The 19,870-nt window shown below is 47.5% G+C and overlaps 1 protein-coding gene across 1 annotated transcript in view; it reads right to left on the bottom strand.

Moving 5' to 3' along the window:
* Positions 1–19,870, bottom strand: part of ppp1r37 (protein phosphatase 1, regulatory subunit 37) — a 45,729-nt gene that overhangs the window by 9,103 nt on the left and 16,756 nt on the right. Inside the window, exons 2-12 of the mRNA XM_088627329.1 lie at positions 19,068–19,165; positions 9,839–9,884; positions 8,101–8,201; positions 6,786–6,905; positions 4,658–4,808; positions 3,775–3,930; positions 3,435–3,547; positions 2,675–2,816; positions 2,163–2,329; positions 928–1,777; positions 172–257 (exon numbers count right to left, since the gene is read on the bottom strand). Of these exons, the coding sequence (XP_088483455.1) occupies positions 184–257; positions 928–1,777; positions 2,163–2,329; positions 2,675–2,816; positions 3,435–3,547; positions 3,775–3,930; positions 4,658–4,808; positions 6,786–6,905; positions 8,101–8,201; positions 9,839–9,884; positions 19,068–19,165 (2,018 nt within the window). The 3' untranslated portion in view covers positions 172–183. The remainder of the gene's footprint in view (positions 1–171; positions 258–927; positions 1,778–2,162; positions 2,330–2,674; positions 2,817–3,434; positions 3,548–3,774; positions 3,931–4,657; positions 4,809–6,785; positions 6,906–8,100; positions 8,202–9,838; positions 9,885–19,067; positions 19,166–19,870) is intronic.

The following is a 19,870-nucleotide window of genomic DNA, read 5'->3' as shown; positions in this document are numbered from 1 at the left end:
GCAAAAAGTCAGAGCATGGTGAAAATGAACTGAAGTTTGATTTAAAGCAATGCACTGCACCCACACAGGCTGGAGCCTACCTTCTGTTTCACTGGTTGGTCTAGAATAAAACAACGGTAAAGGCCTGCGCCCAGAAACCCATGTGGGTGAAAACGAACATGGCGGCGTTACCTGCACAGTGTCTCACGGCGCTCCTCTGGCAGTCTCCAGGCTTGCCTCACGTAGCAGCTCCTCCAGGTCCTGCTCGCAGTTCAGCTCTGTGGTCAAGGGAAGAAACGGACACTTGCTCAGCTGCAGGCGTGACTGGGCACCTCTGTACAGAACAGAACACTGCCACCATCATTTCTGCCAGGCATTTCCAGGTACCTGGTCCGACCTGATAGGTACTGTGCCTCAGACAATTGTGTTGTGCACAGAAAAAAATTAATGAGTTTAACTCTCAACATCTTGCTGGCTGCCTTAGACACCGGAGGCCAGTGCAGAAGAGATCTGCAGTAAGAAACTACTGACTGGGATTTGAATGACTCTGACTGAGAAGTCAGTCATGCTCCTGAGGAAGGAAGAACAACTGGGTCGTACTGATTAATCTGCACTTTGTTGGGAAGATGTTGAAGAAATCGGCCAGAAGGAGGAAAGGAATTCTTTATACAAGCCACACTGAGTAAATCAAATCTCATTTTCACTTCACTGTACTGCACAAAAGGAATAATCTTCACGATAATCTTAACAAATGAAACACGGGGAAATCAATGCACAGACTTTCCTAATCACTCCCCATAGTGAAACCACACCCCGCAGTGGAATCACACTGTGCAGGTCCAACGAGCACAGTGAGACCCAGACCTTCCACTGTCTGAGGTGCGGAATCTCATATCCAGGCCTCTCGCTCCTGAAGCTCGTTTGTCTGACCGGGGAGGAGAGACTCACCGCGCTGTGCAGGGTAGCTCGCTGCCTTGGGGGCTGGCACTTCTCTGGAGTCGGGCAGGATGAGGGCGAACTCTGGCTTCAGCCCATTGGGCAGGGTGGCCGCGGCGGCACTTTTGTCTCTGTCGGGGGCAGCGGGGGGCTGGCCAGCCTCAGGCACAGGGTTCTGCGGGGGGGGGCTGGCGGCAGGCGTGGGCGGGGGGGCCGGGGAGGGCTGCTGCTGCTGTTGCTCCAGCGGGCTCTCCACTCGGGTCACCACAAAGATTTTGTGGCCACGTCCTGGGCTGGACACAGAAATGCACCTCTCATTGGCAGGGGAAGAGGGGGGGCGGGGGGAGGGAGATTCAGTGACAGTGACCCCTGCCGGTCCCTGGGCTGGCGGGCTGGGTGCAGGGGAGCTGGTCCCGCTGTCGGGCTCGGTGGCCAAGAGCTGGGGTCCGGTTAGGGCAGGAGGCACTTCTGGGGCTTGTTCCTCCGCCTGTGCTGGTCTTATAATCTCTTCACCATCATCATCATCATCGTCGTCGTCATCTGTGTCCGAGTCTGACTCTTGGACCACAGGGGTGCTATTTGTCACAGCTCCTGCTGGACTTTCCTCTCCTTCCTCAGCCTCTTTCCCGCCTCCTTCATTAGCACTCCCATCCTCTCCTTTCCGCTCTCCTTCATTCTCCTCCTCCTCTCCCGCGGCTACGGCCGCCTCCTCCTCTTCTTCGGGCGTGATCTCGGGCATGGAGGCCGACTGGCGCATCTTCTGTTCCGTCTCCTCCTTCTCTTTGGCCAGGATGAAGTTGCGCTTGCAGCCGTTCTGGATCTCCGCCAGCAAAGCCTTCTGGGTTTCGATGAAGCTCTTCACCTGCAGCAGAGGAGACATGAAAACATGAGTACAGAGGCTTCACCACACTTTATAAGCAGTGCCTTTCTTTCTTCAAATGAAAAACAGCACAATCGCATTTTAAGGCGATTTTTCTCTCAAATGATGTTTTTCTTATTGTGAACTCAGTTGTTAGGTTAACAGTGTACCACAACGAGAAGCCCCAAAGTCACATTGTTTCATTCTACCACACTCGAGAACATCAGTCTTGTGCACGAGTGTCTGCATCAGGCCCTACATGTGCCTGTGTGTTGTGGCTGCAGACAGACCAGAACACTTTGACCGTGTGAATTCTTGCTGATAGAACAACGCCAGCAGGACAGAAAGGGCCGACACCCCCATGACCTGACAGGCCCAAGGGACTCACGGTCTCTCTCTTGGGCTCCCGGTCCAGGTCCAGCCTCAGCAGCGAGGTGTTGACCTTCAGCGCCAGCGAGAGGGCCATCAGGCCGCCCGTCTTGATCTCGTTCTCCCGGAGGTCCAGGCGCAGCAGGCGGGGGCTCTCCGCGATGAACTCCGCCACGGCCACAGCACCTGGGCAGGCAGAGACAGGTGGGTTGGCACAGGGGGCAGACCACGGCAGGAAAACGATTTCAACACGGGTCATCCTTGAGCTCAGTAGAGACTGAGATTTCGGCACAGCTAACCGCACCAAAGCTAATTTTTATCTCCTTATGAGCAACTGTACGCCCTGGCTAAAATCACAGGAGCCCCACCAAGCACCAAGTCCAGTCTGAACAGGACAGGGGCGTGTCCCACAATGTTTTAAAAAAATTTGAAGCCCGACCCCCTCTCCTTCTTCTGGTGGGACAGCCTCCAGGATGTGCCCCTGGGATCTGCAAACCGCGACTGTGACGGGCGTGGCAGGATCTGCCCTACCTTCGCAGGAGAGCTTGGTATTGGCCAGTCCGAGCCGCAGGACGGAGCGGTTCGCGATCAGCCCGTCTTTCAGCTTGTGAACCCCTTCGTTCCCCACAGAGTTGTGCCCCAGGTTGAGCGTCTCCAGGGTCTGAGTGTAGGGCTGGGAACAGAAAGAGGATGAGACATGCAGCACAGATGCAGCCTTGCAGCTGAGAAAGCAGCCTGGTCTTTCACCGCTCAGGTGCAGAAACAAAAGAACCAGCTGCTGGAAGGAGGGATGTGTGGTTTGCTCAGCAGCTGACAAAACGAGGGCAGGATGAGGGTGAAAAGACAGACGGCTCAGTTCTCAGCAAGAACAAGGTGTGAGGCCGCTTCTCACGCTAAACAAACAATACAATAACACAATAATCACTTATAACAGCTTACAAACCACACTATACTGTAATACTTCACTTGTTAGTCGTGCTAAGCAGCATCAATTAACCCAGCGGTAAAGAAACCACTTCCTCGTTGGGGAGAGCAGCACGCTCTGAGTGGTCTGCTCTCATCACAGACTGCCCTCCTGTGCCCTGATGGTTTCCTGGCTGCTCCAGCCATACTGCTGAGGGCTTTACTCTGACAGTCCATCAGAGAGAAAACAGCAAAGTGAACTACAGCATTCTGGTGCTGGGAAAAGGCTGATCTGGACTTTTTTTTCTGAGCTGGGCAGATCCTCCCCCAGACCTGAATGTGAGCAAAGTAAAAAGCGCACGAGAAGGGTCACCGAGCTCGCCCTCACCAGCGCAGATGCCAGGTAGGTCATGCCGTTGTGGGTGAGCTGGTTGTTCCAGAGCACCAGGGTGACCAGGCCCTTCCGCTGCTCCTTCAGCCCCTCGCACAGGTACGAAAGCCCTGCACATCACAGAGCCACATGTTACAAGGGATGGAAACAGAAACAGGCCTCGGCAACGCAGACAGGGAGACAGAACCAGACCGTAACATAACACAGAAGAAAAACAGAGAGGGGCTTTAACACAGCAAAGCAACAGAACCAGGCCCTAACTTGATATATAGAGAGAGAAGAGACAAGGAATGTAGGAGAGAAAGAAAGGCCAGCGCTGCAGGGAGAGAAGACGGACCCGAGTCCATGATGTGGTTGTTACGCAGGTCCAGGATCTGGATGTAGTAGTTGAACTTGAGCAGGTTGCCCAGCTGGGCTGAGTCCTGCAGGCCGTTCAGCTTGTTGTCTGCCAGGTACAGCTCCCGCAGGTTCATGTTCATCTTCAGGGCCGTGGCTGCAGTTCAGAGAGAGGCAGGATGTCAGTCTCCAGCTCAGGGCTTCGGCCCTGCAGGCCTCACGGGGAGCTGGGAAGTCCCCAGCGGCTCAGTGGCTGTGGATCTGGAAACTGTGGATCTACATCAGTCAAGCTGATAATTGATTCGATTCAGCTATTAAGTGATCAAGTGGGAAGGAAACCACTGCTGACAGAGGGGAACATACAGTTTGTCTGTCTAAGCCCAGGAGCAGATATTATCCTTGTAATATCCCCAATACCTGCTTAGAGAACAGAAGACAATTTCCAACAATCTGGATTAATCAGCGTCTTACTACATATCCCACCTTTCCAGAACAAGGCAATTAATCAGGGAAACTCTTACTGTCGCTGAACACACACTCTCACAGGTGAGTTCATATTCAGACCTAATTTTCGGAAGAGAATAGTTCTGAATAGCTCAGAAGATTGTGCCCTGCATTTCTTGCCTAAATTACATCAGGGAAATAAATCCCAAAGTATTTCAATCTATTTCACGTTGCATACTGAAGATTATTGTACATACCTTAAGATATTTCAATCATGTTTCCTCTTTTAACGTAGACTGCGCAGAAGGTAGTATTTGTTTTGAAGAGAGTGCTTTGTGGCTGAGACTACCACAGCGGAGCGTCACAGACCAAGCCGTGGACTGAGGCCGTCCTGACCGTCCCCATGTACACTCAGCACAGTGCGAGCGCCTTCTACTCACCCAACAGCATGAGCGGCCGTCCGGACAGGCTGGCGTTCTCCAGGTGCAGGACGGCCAGGCTGCTGCTGATGCGCAGGGCTCGTGCCACGAAGGGGGCAGAGTGGTCCAGCAGGGGGGTGTTCCTGGCGTTCAGGTACTGCAGGCAGCTTGTCTGGGACGGCAGGGACAAGAGGGATATGTGAGGGAGAACCGCAAGGTCGTTGACCCTCCTGCTCTCCTCACGCTTATACAGGGGGTTGTGGTCCTGCTTATGCTGTGACCTTGCTTATGCTCTTTGAAGCTCCACACCAGCATACTGGAGCAATGATGAGCAATTCCAGTGTTTGGGGACCAGTTTTACACACATTTCTGGTGTGGTCAGATCTTCATATAAAGTATTTTCTGCATTCCAATCTAAATCTGGATAATTGCAGTGCTCCTACATGTCTTATTCGAGCTATATCATGTGACACTGTGCGTTAGGAACTGAGCCCTTCTGCAAGGGGAGTTAACATGACAACTCTTCAGTGCTCCGTGAAACAAACAGAACAGACATGAGATATTTGATCTTTCAGTCAGAATCCACACCCTTGATGACCTTCCCAATTTACAAGATGCATTTTTATGCTCAATGGATTAGCACGCTTGTACACACATCCAAATAGTTCTATGTTAGATACACCTGGATCAGAGTTGCAGAACTCTCCTGATGTTCTGGAACACCATGTACAGAGGACATGCATATTGCCTACAAATCTGCTGCGTAATCGTGTCATCAGTGAAACTGATCTATTTCACATGCCTCCACCGCACGCCCTCCTCAGTAACAGGAGGACACTGTGGGCTGCCATCCCCCTCAACTCAGACATCAGTGTCTGCCGTACTTCAAGAAACAGCAAAAAGGTATTTGCCCATAGACCGAAGAACAATATAGTTTCTGCACTCAACCTCTTGGCACATGCGGTTTCCAAACTTAACACACATTTGCGCTCAATGGAACAGATGAAACGCAACAGAAATTAAGGGCATCTCCTTCAACGCGGGTTTAAATTCTCCACAGCCCTTTGCATGAAGCTGTTTCCTGTTTTCAGTCCTGAATGTGCTCTCTCAATGTCCACTGGTGTCCGTGAGTCCTTCTTCCACTTAGTGTCGCCAAGCAGTGCTCTGGGCTGCCTTTGTGATATAATTCACAACTAGCACCAGTTGATATATAATTCATAACTGGCACAAGATCTGAGTTTTAAATTCATTTGGATTCCTTTTGTAACAAAGCATGGTTTCAGTTCAATGGCAGTTCTAATAATTAAACACTACAAAGTGCAGAGCGACTTCTTTCCCTAAAGCTTCCTCCAAGTGAAAATGTTGACATTGAAATCTGGGTTTTGCAGAAGCAGAAGTTAAATATTGTCAAATCCCCAGTCTGCATTTTCGTTTTTGGGTTCCTCCTGTTTTCACGAAGATCCTTTATGACTGGAAGAAGAACAAGGTGTGACAGATTCAATCCTTTGATGATCTGAGGATTTCAAGTTTATATCAAAGGGACTATTATCCTTTACATTGAGAATAAATCAGGGTAAAGATGAAGTTGTAGAGAAGAATTGTGGCTTGTTTATAAGAACAAAGAGTTCTCTTTACTAATAATCAGATTAACAAAGATAATCTGAAGAGTGAAGTCTGATCTGCACAGGCCTCTATATTTGAAGTGTGATTCAGGCTGAAACTCAGATTGCAAGTTGTTGCAGCAACATGAGTACTCTTAAGTATAAAAATAACCAGCAAATCTACATTAAAAAATAAAATCAATTTCCAGTTATGTCTAGGAAATACAATAGTTGCACAATCTAGTAATCAGAAAGGTCTGAAGTTCTGATTCTGTGCCCAAATCCAGGTGTTTCCAGCTCCAGTCCAGTGACCAGAGCGACTGGAACACAGCACAGCCTGTGGGGCACTCACACTTCCCGCAGCGTATAATGAACCAGGACGTGTGAAGATTTATGGTCACAGTAAAAGAGTGGATTCCTAAATCACTCACCAGGCACTGCTGGAATTACAGCCCTGGAGCGCTGGAGAATGAGGAATACCACTGTATGGTTGAATCAGAGCATTTCACAGAGAATCGTCAGACCTGACGCACTGTCTCCTGGCTCACCTTCCTCATCATGTGTGCGGCCGCCTGCCAGCCCCGGGTGCCAATGTGCTTGTTGAAGGAGATGTTGAGGTGCGTCGCCGACTCGTAGTACTCGATCATGTCGAACAGGGCCGAGGCTCCCTGCGAGAGACAAACACCGGGACAATCTCACTGCCGGCTCCAGGTCCCGGGACGAGCGCAGGAGGGAGACGCATTCCCACTGTTCCCGTAAAGACAACGGCGGACACAGCGGCGCTTGCTGCTTCGCTAAGGAGCGCGAGTTCCCAGCTCACGCATCATTACAGCCACGTTTTCTACTTCTCTCTCCTGTCTTCTGCCTGTTTCTCCTCTCTCTCAGAACACGTTTCAAGTCGGTGATTTTTGAAAGGCATGGTTAATTCCTCCTTCTCTATGATGACTGATGAATAACATTTTTCTTTGTAAATGTCACCGTGCAGCTGTCTAATTAACTCTCCATTCCTGCCAACAGTTTTTACAGCTCTGATTGACTGATTAACCCCATTAATCCCATTCATTGGTTAAGCACCAGTCAACACTGAGAAAAAAGTGTAATGATAATCTGAATTCATCAGTTTATTGAGACATTTTCTGTAGCATTCTATGGCGATAGCAGCACCCTTTTTTTTTAACTTGTGTGTTAAATAGTGAAGGTAAATCAGAATAGTTTTCCGACCTGTTTTTATTTTCTAGTGAATAGAAATAAATTAACAAAAACTCAAAGAACAAAGAAATGAATGAATTGAACAAAGAAAGTAATGGGAGTTCAGATTGCCAGTAAATGCTTTCTTGACAGTAAGGGCTGGTGCTGTAAAAAAATCTGATCTAGTGGTTGACATGCTCCTTCCCAAGATACAATCATCAGGCTAGCATGTTAAAAAATATTTTAGCCATCTTTAATGTGCATCTCAAGTTTCTAGGACAGCTTCTTACTGTCTCTTATACAATTTCTTGGGCTACACAAAGCCCAAGAAATTGTATAAGAGATTTCCTTCCAGAACTAAGGCCAACGAAATTCTTCAGATGAATGAAATTTTGCCAATCTGGTAGGACATTAAGCTTTAGATTAATCAGTGCACATAGTGCCAGTATGTGCTAATAAATAGCTGAAAGATCATAGTGTCACATCAATGCAGGATAAAAGGACCAGTCTGAGTGTTGCTGGACTGATCAATACATCTCCAGTAGACACACCCTTCCAGATCACGCAAATGCGAAGAAAAGCTAAGTCTCCCTGGGGTGGTTTTCTAGCAGCTGTAATGAGAAGTCTTTCCTGCTCACTTGCAAACAAATAGTCAAGGTAGGAAGGAAAACTCACATCTTCATCCAGGTTCGTTTGCTCCAAATCCACCACTTTAAACTGAACTCGTTTGAAGACCTCCTCCAGAGCCTCACAAGCCTTGTAATCCAGCTTCTCACCTGCAGACAGAGGGACAGACAGGCTGACAATCTGAGACCTAAGAACAGACAAGCTGAAGCAGAGGAAGGCAGGCCGAGACACAGAGATGGGCTACAGCAGATGACGTACAAAGACAGACGCAGAACTGGAATGTCAGAGATCATAGCATGTAGCAATATTTTGTTGGCTGTATAACTGGTTTGGAAATAAAAATATCACTCCTTTGCACCATTCAAACGTATATAAGGTCCAGGCTGGATTAAGCACAGTCCAAACTAAACGCTCACTCTTCTCTGGCACGGGTTAGTTTAAAGCTACACTGGACTTGTAACCAGGCCCATGATGTTCGGGAGAAGCTGCTCCTCACAGGGACTGCAAAAGAATAACTAAAATCTGAAAGAGACATGACCAGGCAAGAGTAAGTTCACTGTCTGGCAGAACCTCTTGCAAGTGCAACTCTTAATGCGCAGCGATCACCTCCTAGCTGTCGTTACAACTGAGGGCTTTGCTCTTTTGTTTTTGCGAGACGGAACCTTGCTCATTTACCGACAGCTACCCAGGCAGCTGTCAGTCTTGTCAACAGTATATTCTTTCGTAGTGAGTGAGTGAGCACATCGCTGTGAGCCAGAAGGCTGGCACTCCGAACTGCACCAGCAACTCGCCCTCCTCCGTCAGGTCCCAGCAAACAGAAGCGCTAGAATAAATGAAACTGTGGGAGAACTCCGGAGAGATCTGGAAAAGGCCAGGGCTACCACACCAACATTCCTGAGGTCGATTAAGTTTCTTTTGCAATACTGTTGTCTCTGCACCCTTACAGTGCAGAACATGGGCTAATAATTTAGCTAATAATCATGTGGGTAAAAGAGGCCAAGTGTGGGGCAGAGGCAGGTGTGAACCAGTGTTTAGCCTGGCGGGCATTGTGCCAACCACAGCATGTAGGAAAATGATCAGTCACTAAAATGATACAGAATGAAACAAAGGCCAGTTAGACTAATAATAACAATGCTTTGTGGAAATGAGCATTCACAACTCTTCAAAAACCTCTGACGTTCAACACATCTCACCCCCTGCCACTGAAAGTATTCAAGGGTAAAATCTTGCTTAATTAGGGGGGTAAGCTTCCAGTGTGGTTAGCACTGCTGCCTCACAGCTCTGGGATCCTGGGGTTAGTTCAGATTAGGGAGACTTCTGTGTGGAGTCTGCATGTTCTAGCCAAGTTCACAATGGACTTTTCTTTTGACCCTCACCAGGCTTTAACATTTCTTGTTTTATTTCATTTGTAATTTCGAGAAGGCAGCAAGAAATTATTCTGGGCCTTGGGCTGGGAAGTTTGGGAGTAGGTTCCAGAAGAGCACACAACCCTCTTTCTCGGCTCCGTGAAACCGAAGCACTGGTCAAACCTCCACACGGGGGTTGAATTCAGGGATTTTCAAGGCTGGTTTCCACATTCCTGCCTCATTCTTTGAAAAGTACAAGCTCATGTAATTAAGTCGACACATGAACACTAGTGCATTCAGGCTCATTCCCTTTTCAGCCGTTTACGGTGCAATGACTCAGCGGAGAGAACCGGCTCAGTGTGCAGGAACAGCGGCCACGCTGTGGGAGACACTGGACCCTGTGGATGGTGCTCGAGAACAGCAGGCAATGGGAATCTAACCTTTGAGCTCCAAACAGTCTATCCGCTGGGCCAAGTCTTTAAATTCCTGGAAAAAAAACAAAACACAGATTTCTGTATTAGGAGGCCAGGAGCCCCAAGTCATGTGAAGACAACATATGACTGCCGTGGCCTGAATGCTGCAGTGTTCCAGCCACAGCTCTAGGCTCCCAGTACATAAGCAACAGTTTTCAAAAAGCAGAAAGCAATCTTACATTATTAAGTGCACAATGCAACTTAGTAACAGCAGTTTAATAAACTTACAATTTATCTGTCGACTTTCATTTTGAACATCTTAATTTTTTATTCAGCTTCGCCTGTTTTTGAACTACCGGCGGTACCGGTGCAGGTGGGGAGAGAGGACCCTGCACACATCACTCCACAGCCTGAACGTCTGCGTCAGGTGCTCACCCCTCCAGCACAGGGAGACCCGCTGGTGGAGCGATGCTGCTCTCTTGGGGAGCCCCCTCCAGCACAGGGAGACTCGACCCCCCCTGGAGGGGCGATGCTGCTCTCTCTGGGATCCCCCTCCAGCCCACCCTGACAGTGGTCCAGGGCCACCTGCTGCACCCCGGCCACAGCTCGAAGGCTCAGCCTGCACTCTCAGCTCAATCTGCTCCGGAGCCCCACACCCTTGATTCGAGCATGCTGGCTCCCACGATTTTTATTTTTCTATGTTATTGCCAACTCTTTTCTCTGAGAGAGTATTTATATCATCTTACACTCAGCCAGCTGGAAGAAAAAAAAACATCCCACAGACGAGCTAAACTGAACTTTTTTTTAAATACTATGTAAAAATGGGGACACTCGAGCACTGAGCAGCAGACAGTGCGGGTTATTGCTCAGGTGAAATGAATGTGTGTGCAAGGCCAAGCCAAGGCAGAGGCTCACTGGTGCTGCTGTTCCATCCACAGACACACGTACGTCACCACCCCAGCGGGGCAAGAAGGAATCCTTCCGATCCATTACGAGCTGTAAGCTGTTGACATCTCCCTCCCTTGTTTTATACTGGGCACAACAAAAGCTCAGACAGAGCAGCATTGCTCCCGAGTCACACCTCCAGCACAGCCTGCTACAATTCTGTTTGCTCTCAAGGGCAGGGCTGCAGGAAGCAAAACCACAGGCAGCATGAAGTCATGAAAACCGGGTTAAGATCACAGGTCCATGGAGATAATGGAATGTGCTGATACCAGGACTCAGGCTAACACCCACACTGCTTCTTAATGACAACAACTTATTTTCGGGGGAAGTAGTCTGCACACATTTGCTCCTGTAAGGGCACTAGGGGCAGAGGGGCAGCCCCTGGGCCGCTCTGAGAAGATGCCTGGTCTGTATGAATGGAAAGATCTGCCTCCGCATGAAAGGAATCTCTATGGAAGCATAAAACCCTGAAAATCATAGCAATACACTCTAGTCTGAGGTTTGATAGCCCAAAATATCAGCGACCCCCCCCCCCCCCATATCCTAATATAATCATATCCTCTGCTGAATAGTAGAAAATACAAAACAATGTATCTAAATGGTCCAGAATTGGGTTAATCAGTAAATTTGATTAATTAGACCCTTCAAACATGAGGCCAGCCAGTTGTAAGCCACTCAAAGATGGCTATAACATGTTTTTATCAAACACTGCACTAGAACACATCACTGTAATTTAAAGACACGGGTAAGGTTACAGACAAGAGGGGGCAGGCCAGCCCATCCAGCTCACTGACCTGAGGATCTTCCAGCGGCAATGACAGTGTCTGGACAGCTTGTTCCACACCCCCGCATCCCTTTGTTATGAGGTTTTCGTTTGTATTAAAATCCTGTTTTGATTTCCATTCAGCATTTGAAAAATTACACCTGGGCCCTGACGATTATTAATGCACCCCTGAACTTCTCAAAAAGTCAGGTAATCGCTCCCTGTGCTGGCTTTGCGTCAGCCGCTGTGGCCACCAGAACAGACGCATGTCCGGACAGGGGGGCACAGAGCAAACCCCCGTGAAGCCTCTGTAACACAGCGTCCCGGGTCGCGGCCTGCTCAAGCCAAAGCCACTGACTTCCCTTTCTAGCCACCCTCTTCAAGCTCCAGCCTGCTCTTCCAACAAGAGCAGACCACCAGCAGCAGCCGCTGGGTGACCCGGCGCCTCCGAAAGACCCCAGAGAACCGACCTCTTGGGGGGTCCTGAAGCCAAAACACGACTCCAATTCCTCTGCAGGCCCAAGTCAGCGTCAGGCCGGGCAAGCTGTCTGCATGCTCGGGGATGAGAAAGCTTATAGTTTGAACTGCCATGCCAAATCCTTTCACTAATAAACATCCATTCCTGACATTCCTCAGACAGACAGGTGTGTGAGTGTGAGTGTGAGTGTGAGTCCTTGCCCCCCCTCCTTAACTCCACTGTCAGAGTGCAACCCAGTCGGCTCGCAGTGTGCTCTCGGCTGGCCACACGCCTCACAAGCGAGACAGGCCACTCAGATCAGGGGGTGCAGGAAATGTGACACGGTCCTGACAAGGGCCTGGGCCCTTGCATTCTACAGGGGGCTGAAAAGCAGAGGAGCGGCACACAGTAGGCTCTGTGTCTGGGTGGGCTAGCCTGCTGCTCTGAGAGCCACAGGGCCTTGATGTGTGCTTCTGTTCCAGGCTGTGTCTGCTTGCACCAGGCTGCAGCCACCTGTGCACTGCTGCAGCTCGCACTCAGGCCTCTTCCAGCTCCTGGGGGCTGCCTGCTCACCGCTGGGGCACTTAAAAAGCACGTTCAGACACCACAAGCCTGGGTGTGCAGAAAGGTATGATAATCCCTTAAAAATCTGCAGGGTCTCTAAATACATATTTCTACCAAATAAAACATCAATGTAACTGAAATTCAGCATTTCCACACCCCTTCAGGACTCATATCTCCTCACAGATTCAGAACTCTTAGTCTCACAAAAAAGAGCTCCTGCACTTTTCTTTTCTTTGAACAGGCGGTCCTTTTATTCTACAGCCCTTAGCTTCAGCACTTGTTCCTGGAGGCCTGCGGGCATGTTTCTGCAGACACGAGTGTCACCGACAGGATGTGCACAACAACGTACTGCACATCACTGCCACAGCTCAGGCACCTGAAGGAGGCTTTAGACAGGCCGCCATGTCTACCAAGTAATTCAAATCCTCATTGCAACAGCACAAAAGACATAGAATTACATTGTGCAAAATGGCACTTTTTAAAGCAGGGAGCAAAAGGCAATGCACACTGCAGAAAGGCTGTGTTAAATTGTTCGAGGTTGGACCTGCTGGATACGAGTGTCAGGCTGAAGCCGTGCTGCACAGGTGAGAAGGTGTTTCCCTTCGAATGTTGTAGAACTGACCTGCACAGGAGCAGGAGAGTCTTAGTCCCGCTGAGCAGTGTGTGGAGGCTAGGGGACACAGCTCAGTGTGCACAGCAGCTCAGGCCATCTCAGCTTTCACTTCAACTTCTCTGAGCTCTGTTCTCTGTGCTTTTTTACAGATGGGCAGGGCTCCCAGGAATCTGAACCAGTAAAGCCCCTGCTAAGAGCATCAGCTGTGACACACAGATCACTGGTATGGGCCAAGCAGGGTGACAATAATATAAAACAAATTCAAGAAAGAAAAAGATTAAATTAAACATGCTGAAGCTTTCAGAACAAACCATAGCAGTATGAGGCATCTTTCTCCGGTGGTGTGTGTCCTTTAGGTGACAAGAGTTTTCCACACTGACTAAGAACATATTCAGGGCTCATTGTGAGTCATGAGTAACAGTAGGAATTTCACACTTAGGCGGCACATACTGAGACAGGGCGAGCTCAGTCCCCGACCCCTTCCAGCCCTGCAGGTTCAAGGACAGGAAGCTGAGGCTGCTCACTTCTTCTCACCTCCAGCTTTTGCAAAACCTGCCAGCCGGAGTCGGCAGCCTCACGGGGGACGGCCGCCATTCATAACGTTCCCAAACCAATTAACACACCGCTCTGTGTGCGCATAAAGCCAAAGGGTACAGCATCCCATCCGATCTGGAAATTCAGTGGAAATGCGTTCTTTTTTACACAAAAGCAGAAGATGAATGGTGCCAAAGTGTGGTTGATAGTAGTTCACTGTGCCTGCTCAGTTTTGCAAACAAGCTGATACTCTAGTTGGATGCTGCTGCTTATACCTACAAGCCTTGAGCAACAGTGATCCACACCAGACCTGACAAACCTGTTTTGTGTTTTCCCTCATCAGGTAGATGCCATATCCTGTGGTCCTTGCAACTTGTTTATGGTGTTAACACCACTGTCAACTGTCTTGACACCTCCGTGCATCTCCCCAAAGCACTCAGGGGACACGGTGTCGTACGAGCTGGTGGAATAGTGACCGTAATCGTGTAATTCAACGAGACGCTCAACCCACTCCAGTTCTCACCGAGCCTCTCCTTGCCCACACGGGTCACGAAGAGAGAAGGACACAAGACGGGGGTCATGTGCCACACGTCACTTGTAAAGCTCACTCCGTGCAGCACAGCTTCAGCTCTGTTCTCCTCATGCCAACGTAAGTGGCAAAGTCAAAGACTCCAATTCAATGTCACCTGTGCAGTTCATTAGCTGTTACAGATGACCAAAACACTAGAAATCTAAAAATTAAGAATTGTTAAGCCATAATTATGGCAGAAAGATTAAGCAGCTAGCCCTCCCACACAGTGCTCTGCAAAGGGTGAAAACTGACTCTCATTGTGACTTTGAGAGAGACAGCAATACAATGTAATCATTGTTCACGGCCAGCAGAGACAGCCTGCTGTGTTATCTCCTTGCTGTCCAAGCACTGATGATGAGACTGGGAAGGAAATAATAGAAATGCAAATTCTCTCTGCAGAGGGCAGCTTTTTTTACCAGCTCATTTTTTTTTATCATGAAAAATTCTTCAGGCTGGGTGCCTGTTCATTTACATATATGAATTTGTAGCAGGCAGGCAGTCACAGGCCAGTTTCTTCTGCCCAGCGTGTACTTTTTTTTTTCCTGATACACAATAACACACCTGCAAAACAGAATAAACAACTAAAAAACCTGACAAAGCCACAACATTGAAGAGCCAAGCACCTTCTGTTAGAAATTTAAGAATGTAAAAGTGGACATGCACACTGTATAAAATATTTAAAGACGAGACTGCCTGTCTCATTGTCAGCGAGCGAGCAGGAAAGACCAAGGAAAGACTTCACAAGCCTTTGGAAACAACATGCGCTTTCAAAAACATCAGTAAAAATGTGGACATGTCATCTGAAAATACAGATGGAGGCTTTAAACACATCCCCTCCTTCAGGAGCAGTGTGTGGAATTTGTGAGATCCACATGCACAACTTTACATATATCCTCAAGAAGGCAGCAGCCCTGCAATATAGCCCTGAACAAGCACTGGCACATATTGTCCCAAGAAAATATGCTAATAAAGAAAGGCCTTTAAAATATAATGCATTTGTTCCGAGGGAAATCTGTCACGTAAAGTTCAGAAGATTTCTCTAAAGGCTGTTCTTTAAACATCAGTCTTTAATTCTGCCTGAGTTAAAGATTCACTGGTACTCTTGAGAGTTCTACCAAGCACCATAGCTACCTGACATCAACATTTTCAGTTGCTTTGTAAAAAGAACTAATGATCTGCGTTCAGGCACCCACCCGCACAGTTTTTAAATATTTTCTACAGACTGTGACAATGCAGGAAGCTCAAGACTCACTGGGATTAAAGGATGGCGCAAGAAAATCCTGGGAGAAGTTTTCCTATGAGTACCAGCTGACTGCAGCTAACCTGTACAGATCTCCCCCTCTTTGAATCGCAACATGCAAGGTCCCTCTGCTCTCTCCTTTGTGGCTCAGGTGCTGCCAGCCACGAAGTAACAAATATAAATATACACTGAGGGCCGTGCAGCCCACTTGGTACAAATGTTCTGCCTAAGCACTCAAGCCATAAAGAAAGAAACAAACAAGCATGTAGTGTAAACTTAGCCCATGGGGCTGCATGAGCTCTGGAGTTCACACACTATGTCAAAGCTACACATGAACTTCCAAGCCATAGGATGTCTCCCCAGAGTCCCACATTCAAACGAACAGTAGAGGGATGTAACTGAACCCTGACAGAAAACACAATGCTGTGACACTGTTTTATCAGGACAGAAGTTTTCTCATTCTATCAATTAAAGGCATGGAGGCAGACATCAAGGTATGGACAGTAATAGACCTGTGTGTCTGGTCATTTGTTTGACTTAAAACTCAACAAGCGGTAAAACGTGCTCTGGCACAACTCACCTAGAAAATGTTCACCGTCACGAACCATCTTCCTTCAGCTAAGCTCTGACCTGGAGCCACAGCACAGGCAGGACCTTTTCCAAGTTACTGCAGCTGGACATTTCTACAGGAGCTCTGTGACACATCAGTCCCAGTGTCTCTGCTCCCGTACCTACCTGCTCTGCTGGCTTCAGCTGAGGGGTGTCAGACTCTGCTGTCTGTGATCTACCTCGCTGTCAAGCCAGGAAAACACGACCAACAGTTTTCTGCTGTCCTGAGGTTCACTAGCAAACCAGCCCCTGCACTGCAAGCTTGCACACCTCAGACCATTGTCTCCTGGGGAGTCATGAAAAGCACAGGCTCAGCTGCACCGGCAGTCCCCGGCCAAACAGAAAAGCACCCCTAGCAGAGTGTAGGTGGCTTTGTGTTGCTGGAACCCTGTGCTTCTGAGGTGACCTTCCAGCCTGTTAGACATCAGGCCAGCCAACCACAACTCAACCGCCTCTTGTTAAAAGCAAAAGAGAAAACACTCAATGTCAATGTCAAAAAACCCTGCCCTACTTGTAAAGCCCAAGTGATTTAAAACAACAAGACGGGAGACTTCCAGCATGTTGTATAGTGACTGCAAACCCACAGTCTAACCATGCTCATCATGTTGAACTGCAGGGACCCTCACAAGCCCTGCAGTGGGCCAGGCTGGCAGCCTGACTGTCCTGGCTTCACCACATTAGGCTGATAATACCGTGTTGTGAAGTGAGTGCAATCACAGCAGATCACTCTCACATTTTTGTAAACAGAGGTAACTCCACAGACACTGCTGCCTGACCTCATTAGGACTCATTCCATGCACTCTGGGAAGTCCATCTTCCTCACATTTGTCAGCTCTCTACCATCTGGGATGATTTTGTGATTAATAATAATGGTCTGCCGCACCGCTGACAGGAGGTACCTACAGTGTTTTAAGCATGACAGTACAGGTATAATTATGAAGAGTTATTTTCAGTCCAGAGTGATGTTTGGAATTCTCTTCAATGAAGCAAAGACACACCGCAGTAAAAAATGTTACAGAACGAGCTCAGCGCTCCAGAAATGTCACAGCTGTGCTCTACACGGGTTGTCTCATGATCTCCACTCCAGCTGACAGTCAGCAGGAATGTCCGAAGACAGAGAGGTAATAATGAGTCAGCCATGCTTAAAAAGAGGGACCTGTCACCAGTTCTGCAGAGCTGCTTTAGGCTGTCTACCTACTCCAGAACATCAGACCTCAAACCTCAATATTTTAACGAATATTTGATTGCAATACTGAATCGCCATGTGTTTCCAGCTGAGACTCGAGATGCACAGGCAGAACGAGGAGCAGCAGACAAGCTCCTCCAGCACATACCCCTTCAAACCCGCTGCAAATGCCACAGGGGGCGCGGTTTCTTTGAGAACCGGGTTGACTAACACTGACCTACCTGGCTCTGTTAAACAGTTCCCCACTGCTGGGGGAATCCTGTTCACAGTTGACAAGTGACACAATGGATATTTTTAATTGTAGTAAGAGTTTGCCCTTCAGGCGAGTTGTACAGCTGTGCTCCATGTTTTCCGTTGCATGACCTCACTCTAAACTTTCTTTTGAGCAGTTATGTTTGTCACTGAAATAAACCAGATCTTCTAGCTGCAAACCAAGGCCAGAGCTGCATTTCATGTCTACAAGTCTGCCGCTGAGCGTTGTGCCTCTTCAGTCCCTCAAGCACTGTTTACATGGGAAGCTGATCACTACACCCAGAGCCCAACTAGGACTTCAGCCCTGCAGGCTAGTGACATGTATGCCTGGGGCTATGTGTTCATTTCAGCTGACTATGTTAATGAGACACCCCAACAATCTTCATTTTGACAGCATAAAGATGTACATAATTTAAATAACGCAAAAATCTTAACTAAAATACATCAAAATAATTAGGGCTGATAAGGATAAAAAAAAACATCCTACACCCAGAGAACAATGAATACATTTGACTAATCTGGGATATAGTGAAGATGTAATAACTGCTAATTGCTTTTTAAAGTGAGGCATGGCTTGGTAAGATAAACCCCAGAAATGTGTCACGTCTTTCCATTGTGCTCAATTCCATGGTTATACCATTCACTGTGCAACTTTTCCACTCCCTCGATTTTTACAGTTCAGCAATTCTTTTAAAAGTAATTTCCCTAAAGGCATTAGCTAAAGAAATACTTTGTATAATACATCCCCATCTGCACAGATATTAAAGCAAACAATTTGTGTAAAAGGTACAACTTTCAACATCCTGTTTTTTTCCCTCTCGTGTAAATTTTTCCCTAGCGTGACATGTGAAAGTTAGTGATTAATGTGAATGTTACTTCACTTAAAGCTTTTACTTCCTTTGAAAAAACTACAATTTTTCTGGAATTTGTTTTCCCTGGAACAGGAAAATAATATTTAATTTCTTGAAAAAATGAAAAAAACGGTTAAACAATAAAAAATTATGTAATTATTAAAGCTGAATAAAAATAAATGTTGTATGTAATTTTATGGAGAATTTGCACTAGTAGAGCACGCCACATACTGACAATGCAATTTCATGCTTTTGCACCACCAAAGGAGAAAATAATTTTACATTTATGCGATATTGACTACATTTACCACTTACTGATTTCAAATCATGATGATTACTGACGACTCTGTCTGGCACACTGCTGATGAAACCCGGGCACTGGCTCAGTTGTACCTTCAACCCACTGGGAGTTGTGCGTTACAGTTACAGAGCCACATATGAACACCCTGTATCTGGAACAAGGCAACTCACTTCCTTACCAAGTGCAATAAAAACAAATGTCTACAGAGCTGCAGCCTTGCATCTCCAATGAGTAAATCCATTTGAACACTTCAGCTGCTGATGTGCCAAAATGAATGAGAGCTCACTGAACTCAAAGGACATCAGGCAGTGACCTAAAACTGAGCTGCCAGCTGTTAGTTCTGCAGCGGAACAAGGAGGCGACATGTTACCTGTATCTGTTTCATCACTTTCGGTATGGGCTTGCAGTTCAGCTTCTGACAGGCCTGGCGGTATGCTGCAAGGATCTCTTCCACCGTCACGTTCTGAGCTGTGGGAAGAGCAGAGGAGACAGCGGCTCAGAGAGTTGTCTGGAGGAGAGAGCAGGCATGTTGCCACCAGAAACAACAGCAGCAAACATCCATCAGGACGACTTTCAAAAAAAGAATTACTATGTGTAGGTGTTATTATTATGAGCAGAAAAATGCTCTAGGAAAGCAAAAATAAACTTAAGCAATAAATATACATAAAACAGACATTACTGATTCAAATCACCTTTCAGTGATTTCCGGGGGCTGCAGTGTTACTACTATTTATCATGCAGATTTGCCATTAATGGAATTTTAATTTAAAAAGAGTTAAAGAGAAAAGCAATTTCCCCCTTCACTGATTGAGCAACCAGTCCAACACAAAGTCCAGACAGATTAGGACATAATCAGGGAATGTTCGTTGCTCCAAATAAGCCACAGCAGAACAGCTCAGATTCCTGCTACTCAGAAGATTGATCACCTTCACATTTTGTCTGCTGATACCTCTTATATAAGTCAGCATCATGCTCTATATATTTTAAATTTGTTACCTCATTCTGTGCACCGTTGGGTACACCGAGGTTATGACACCGTAAAATACACACTTTTCTGCTTCATCAGTGCTGTCTGCACATGAGCCTGCAGTTGGTAAAACCTGGCAAGGATAAAAGCTGTTCTGCAATAGGAGTCTGATCCAGCTTCCCCTGGGAGATCACAGCTGCTATGCC

Source organism: Lepisosteus platostomus, chromosome 4, assembly GCF_059453375.1.
Source record: "Lepisosteus platostomus isolate fLepPlt1 chromosome 4, fLepPlt1.hap1, whole genome shotgun sequence".
In the NCBI taxonomy this organism is placed as follows: Eukaryota; Metazoa; Chordata; class Actinopteri; order Semionotiformes; family Lepisosteidae; genus Lepisosteus; species Lepisosteus platostomus.
This window is presented reverse-complemented; position numbering and strand designations above follow the sequence as displayed.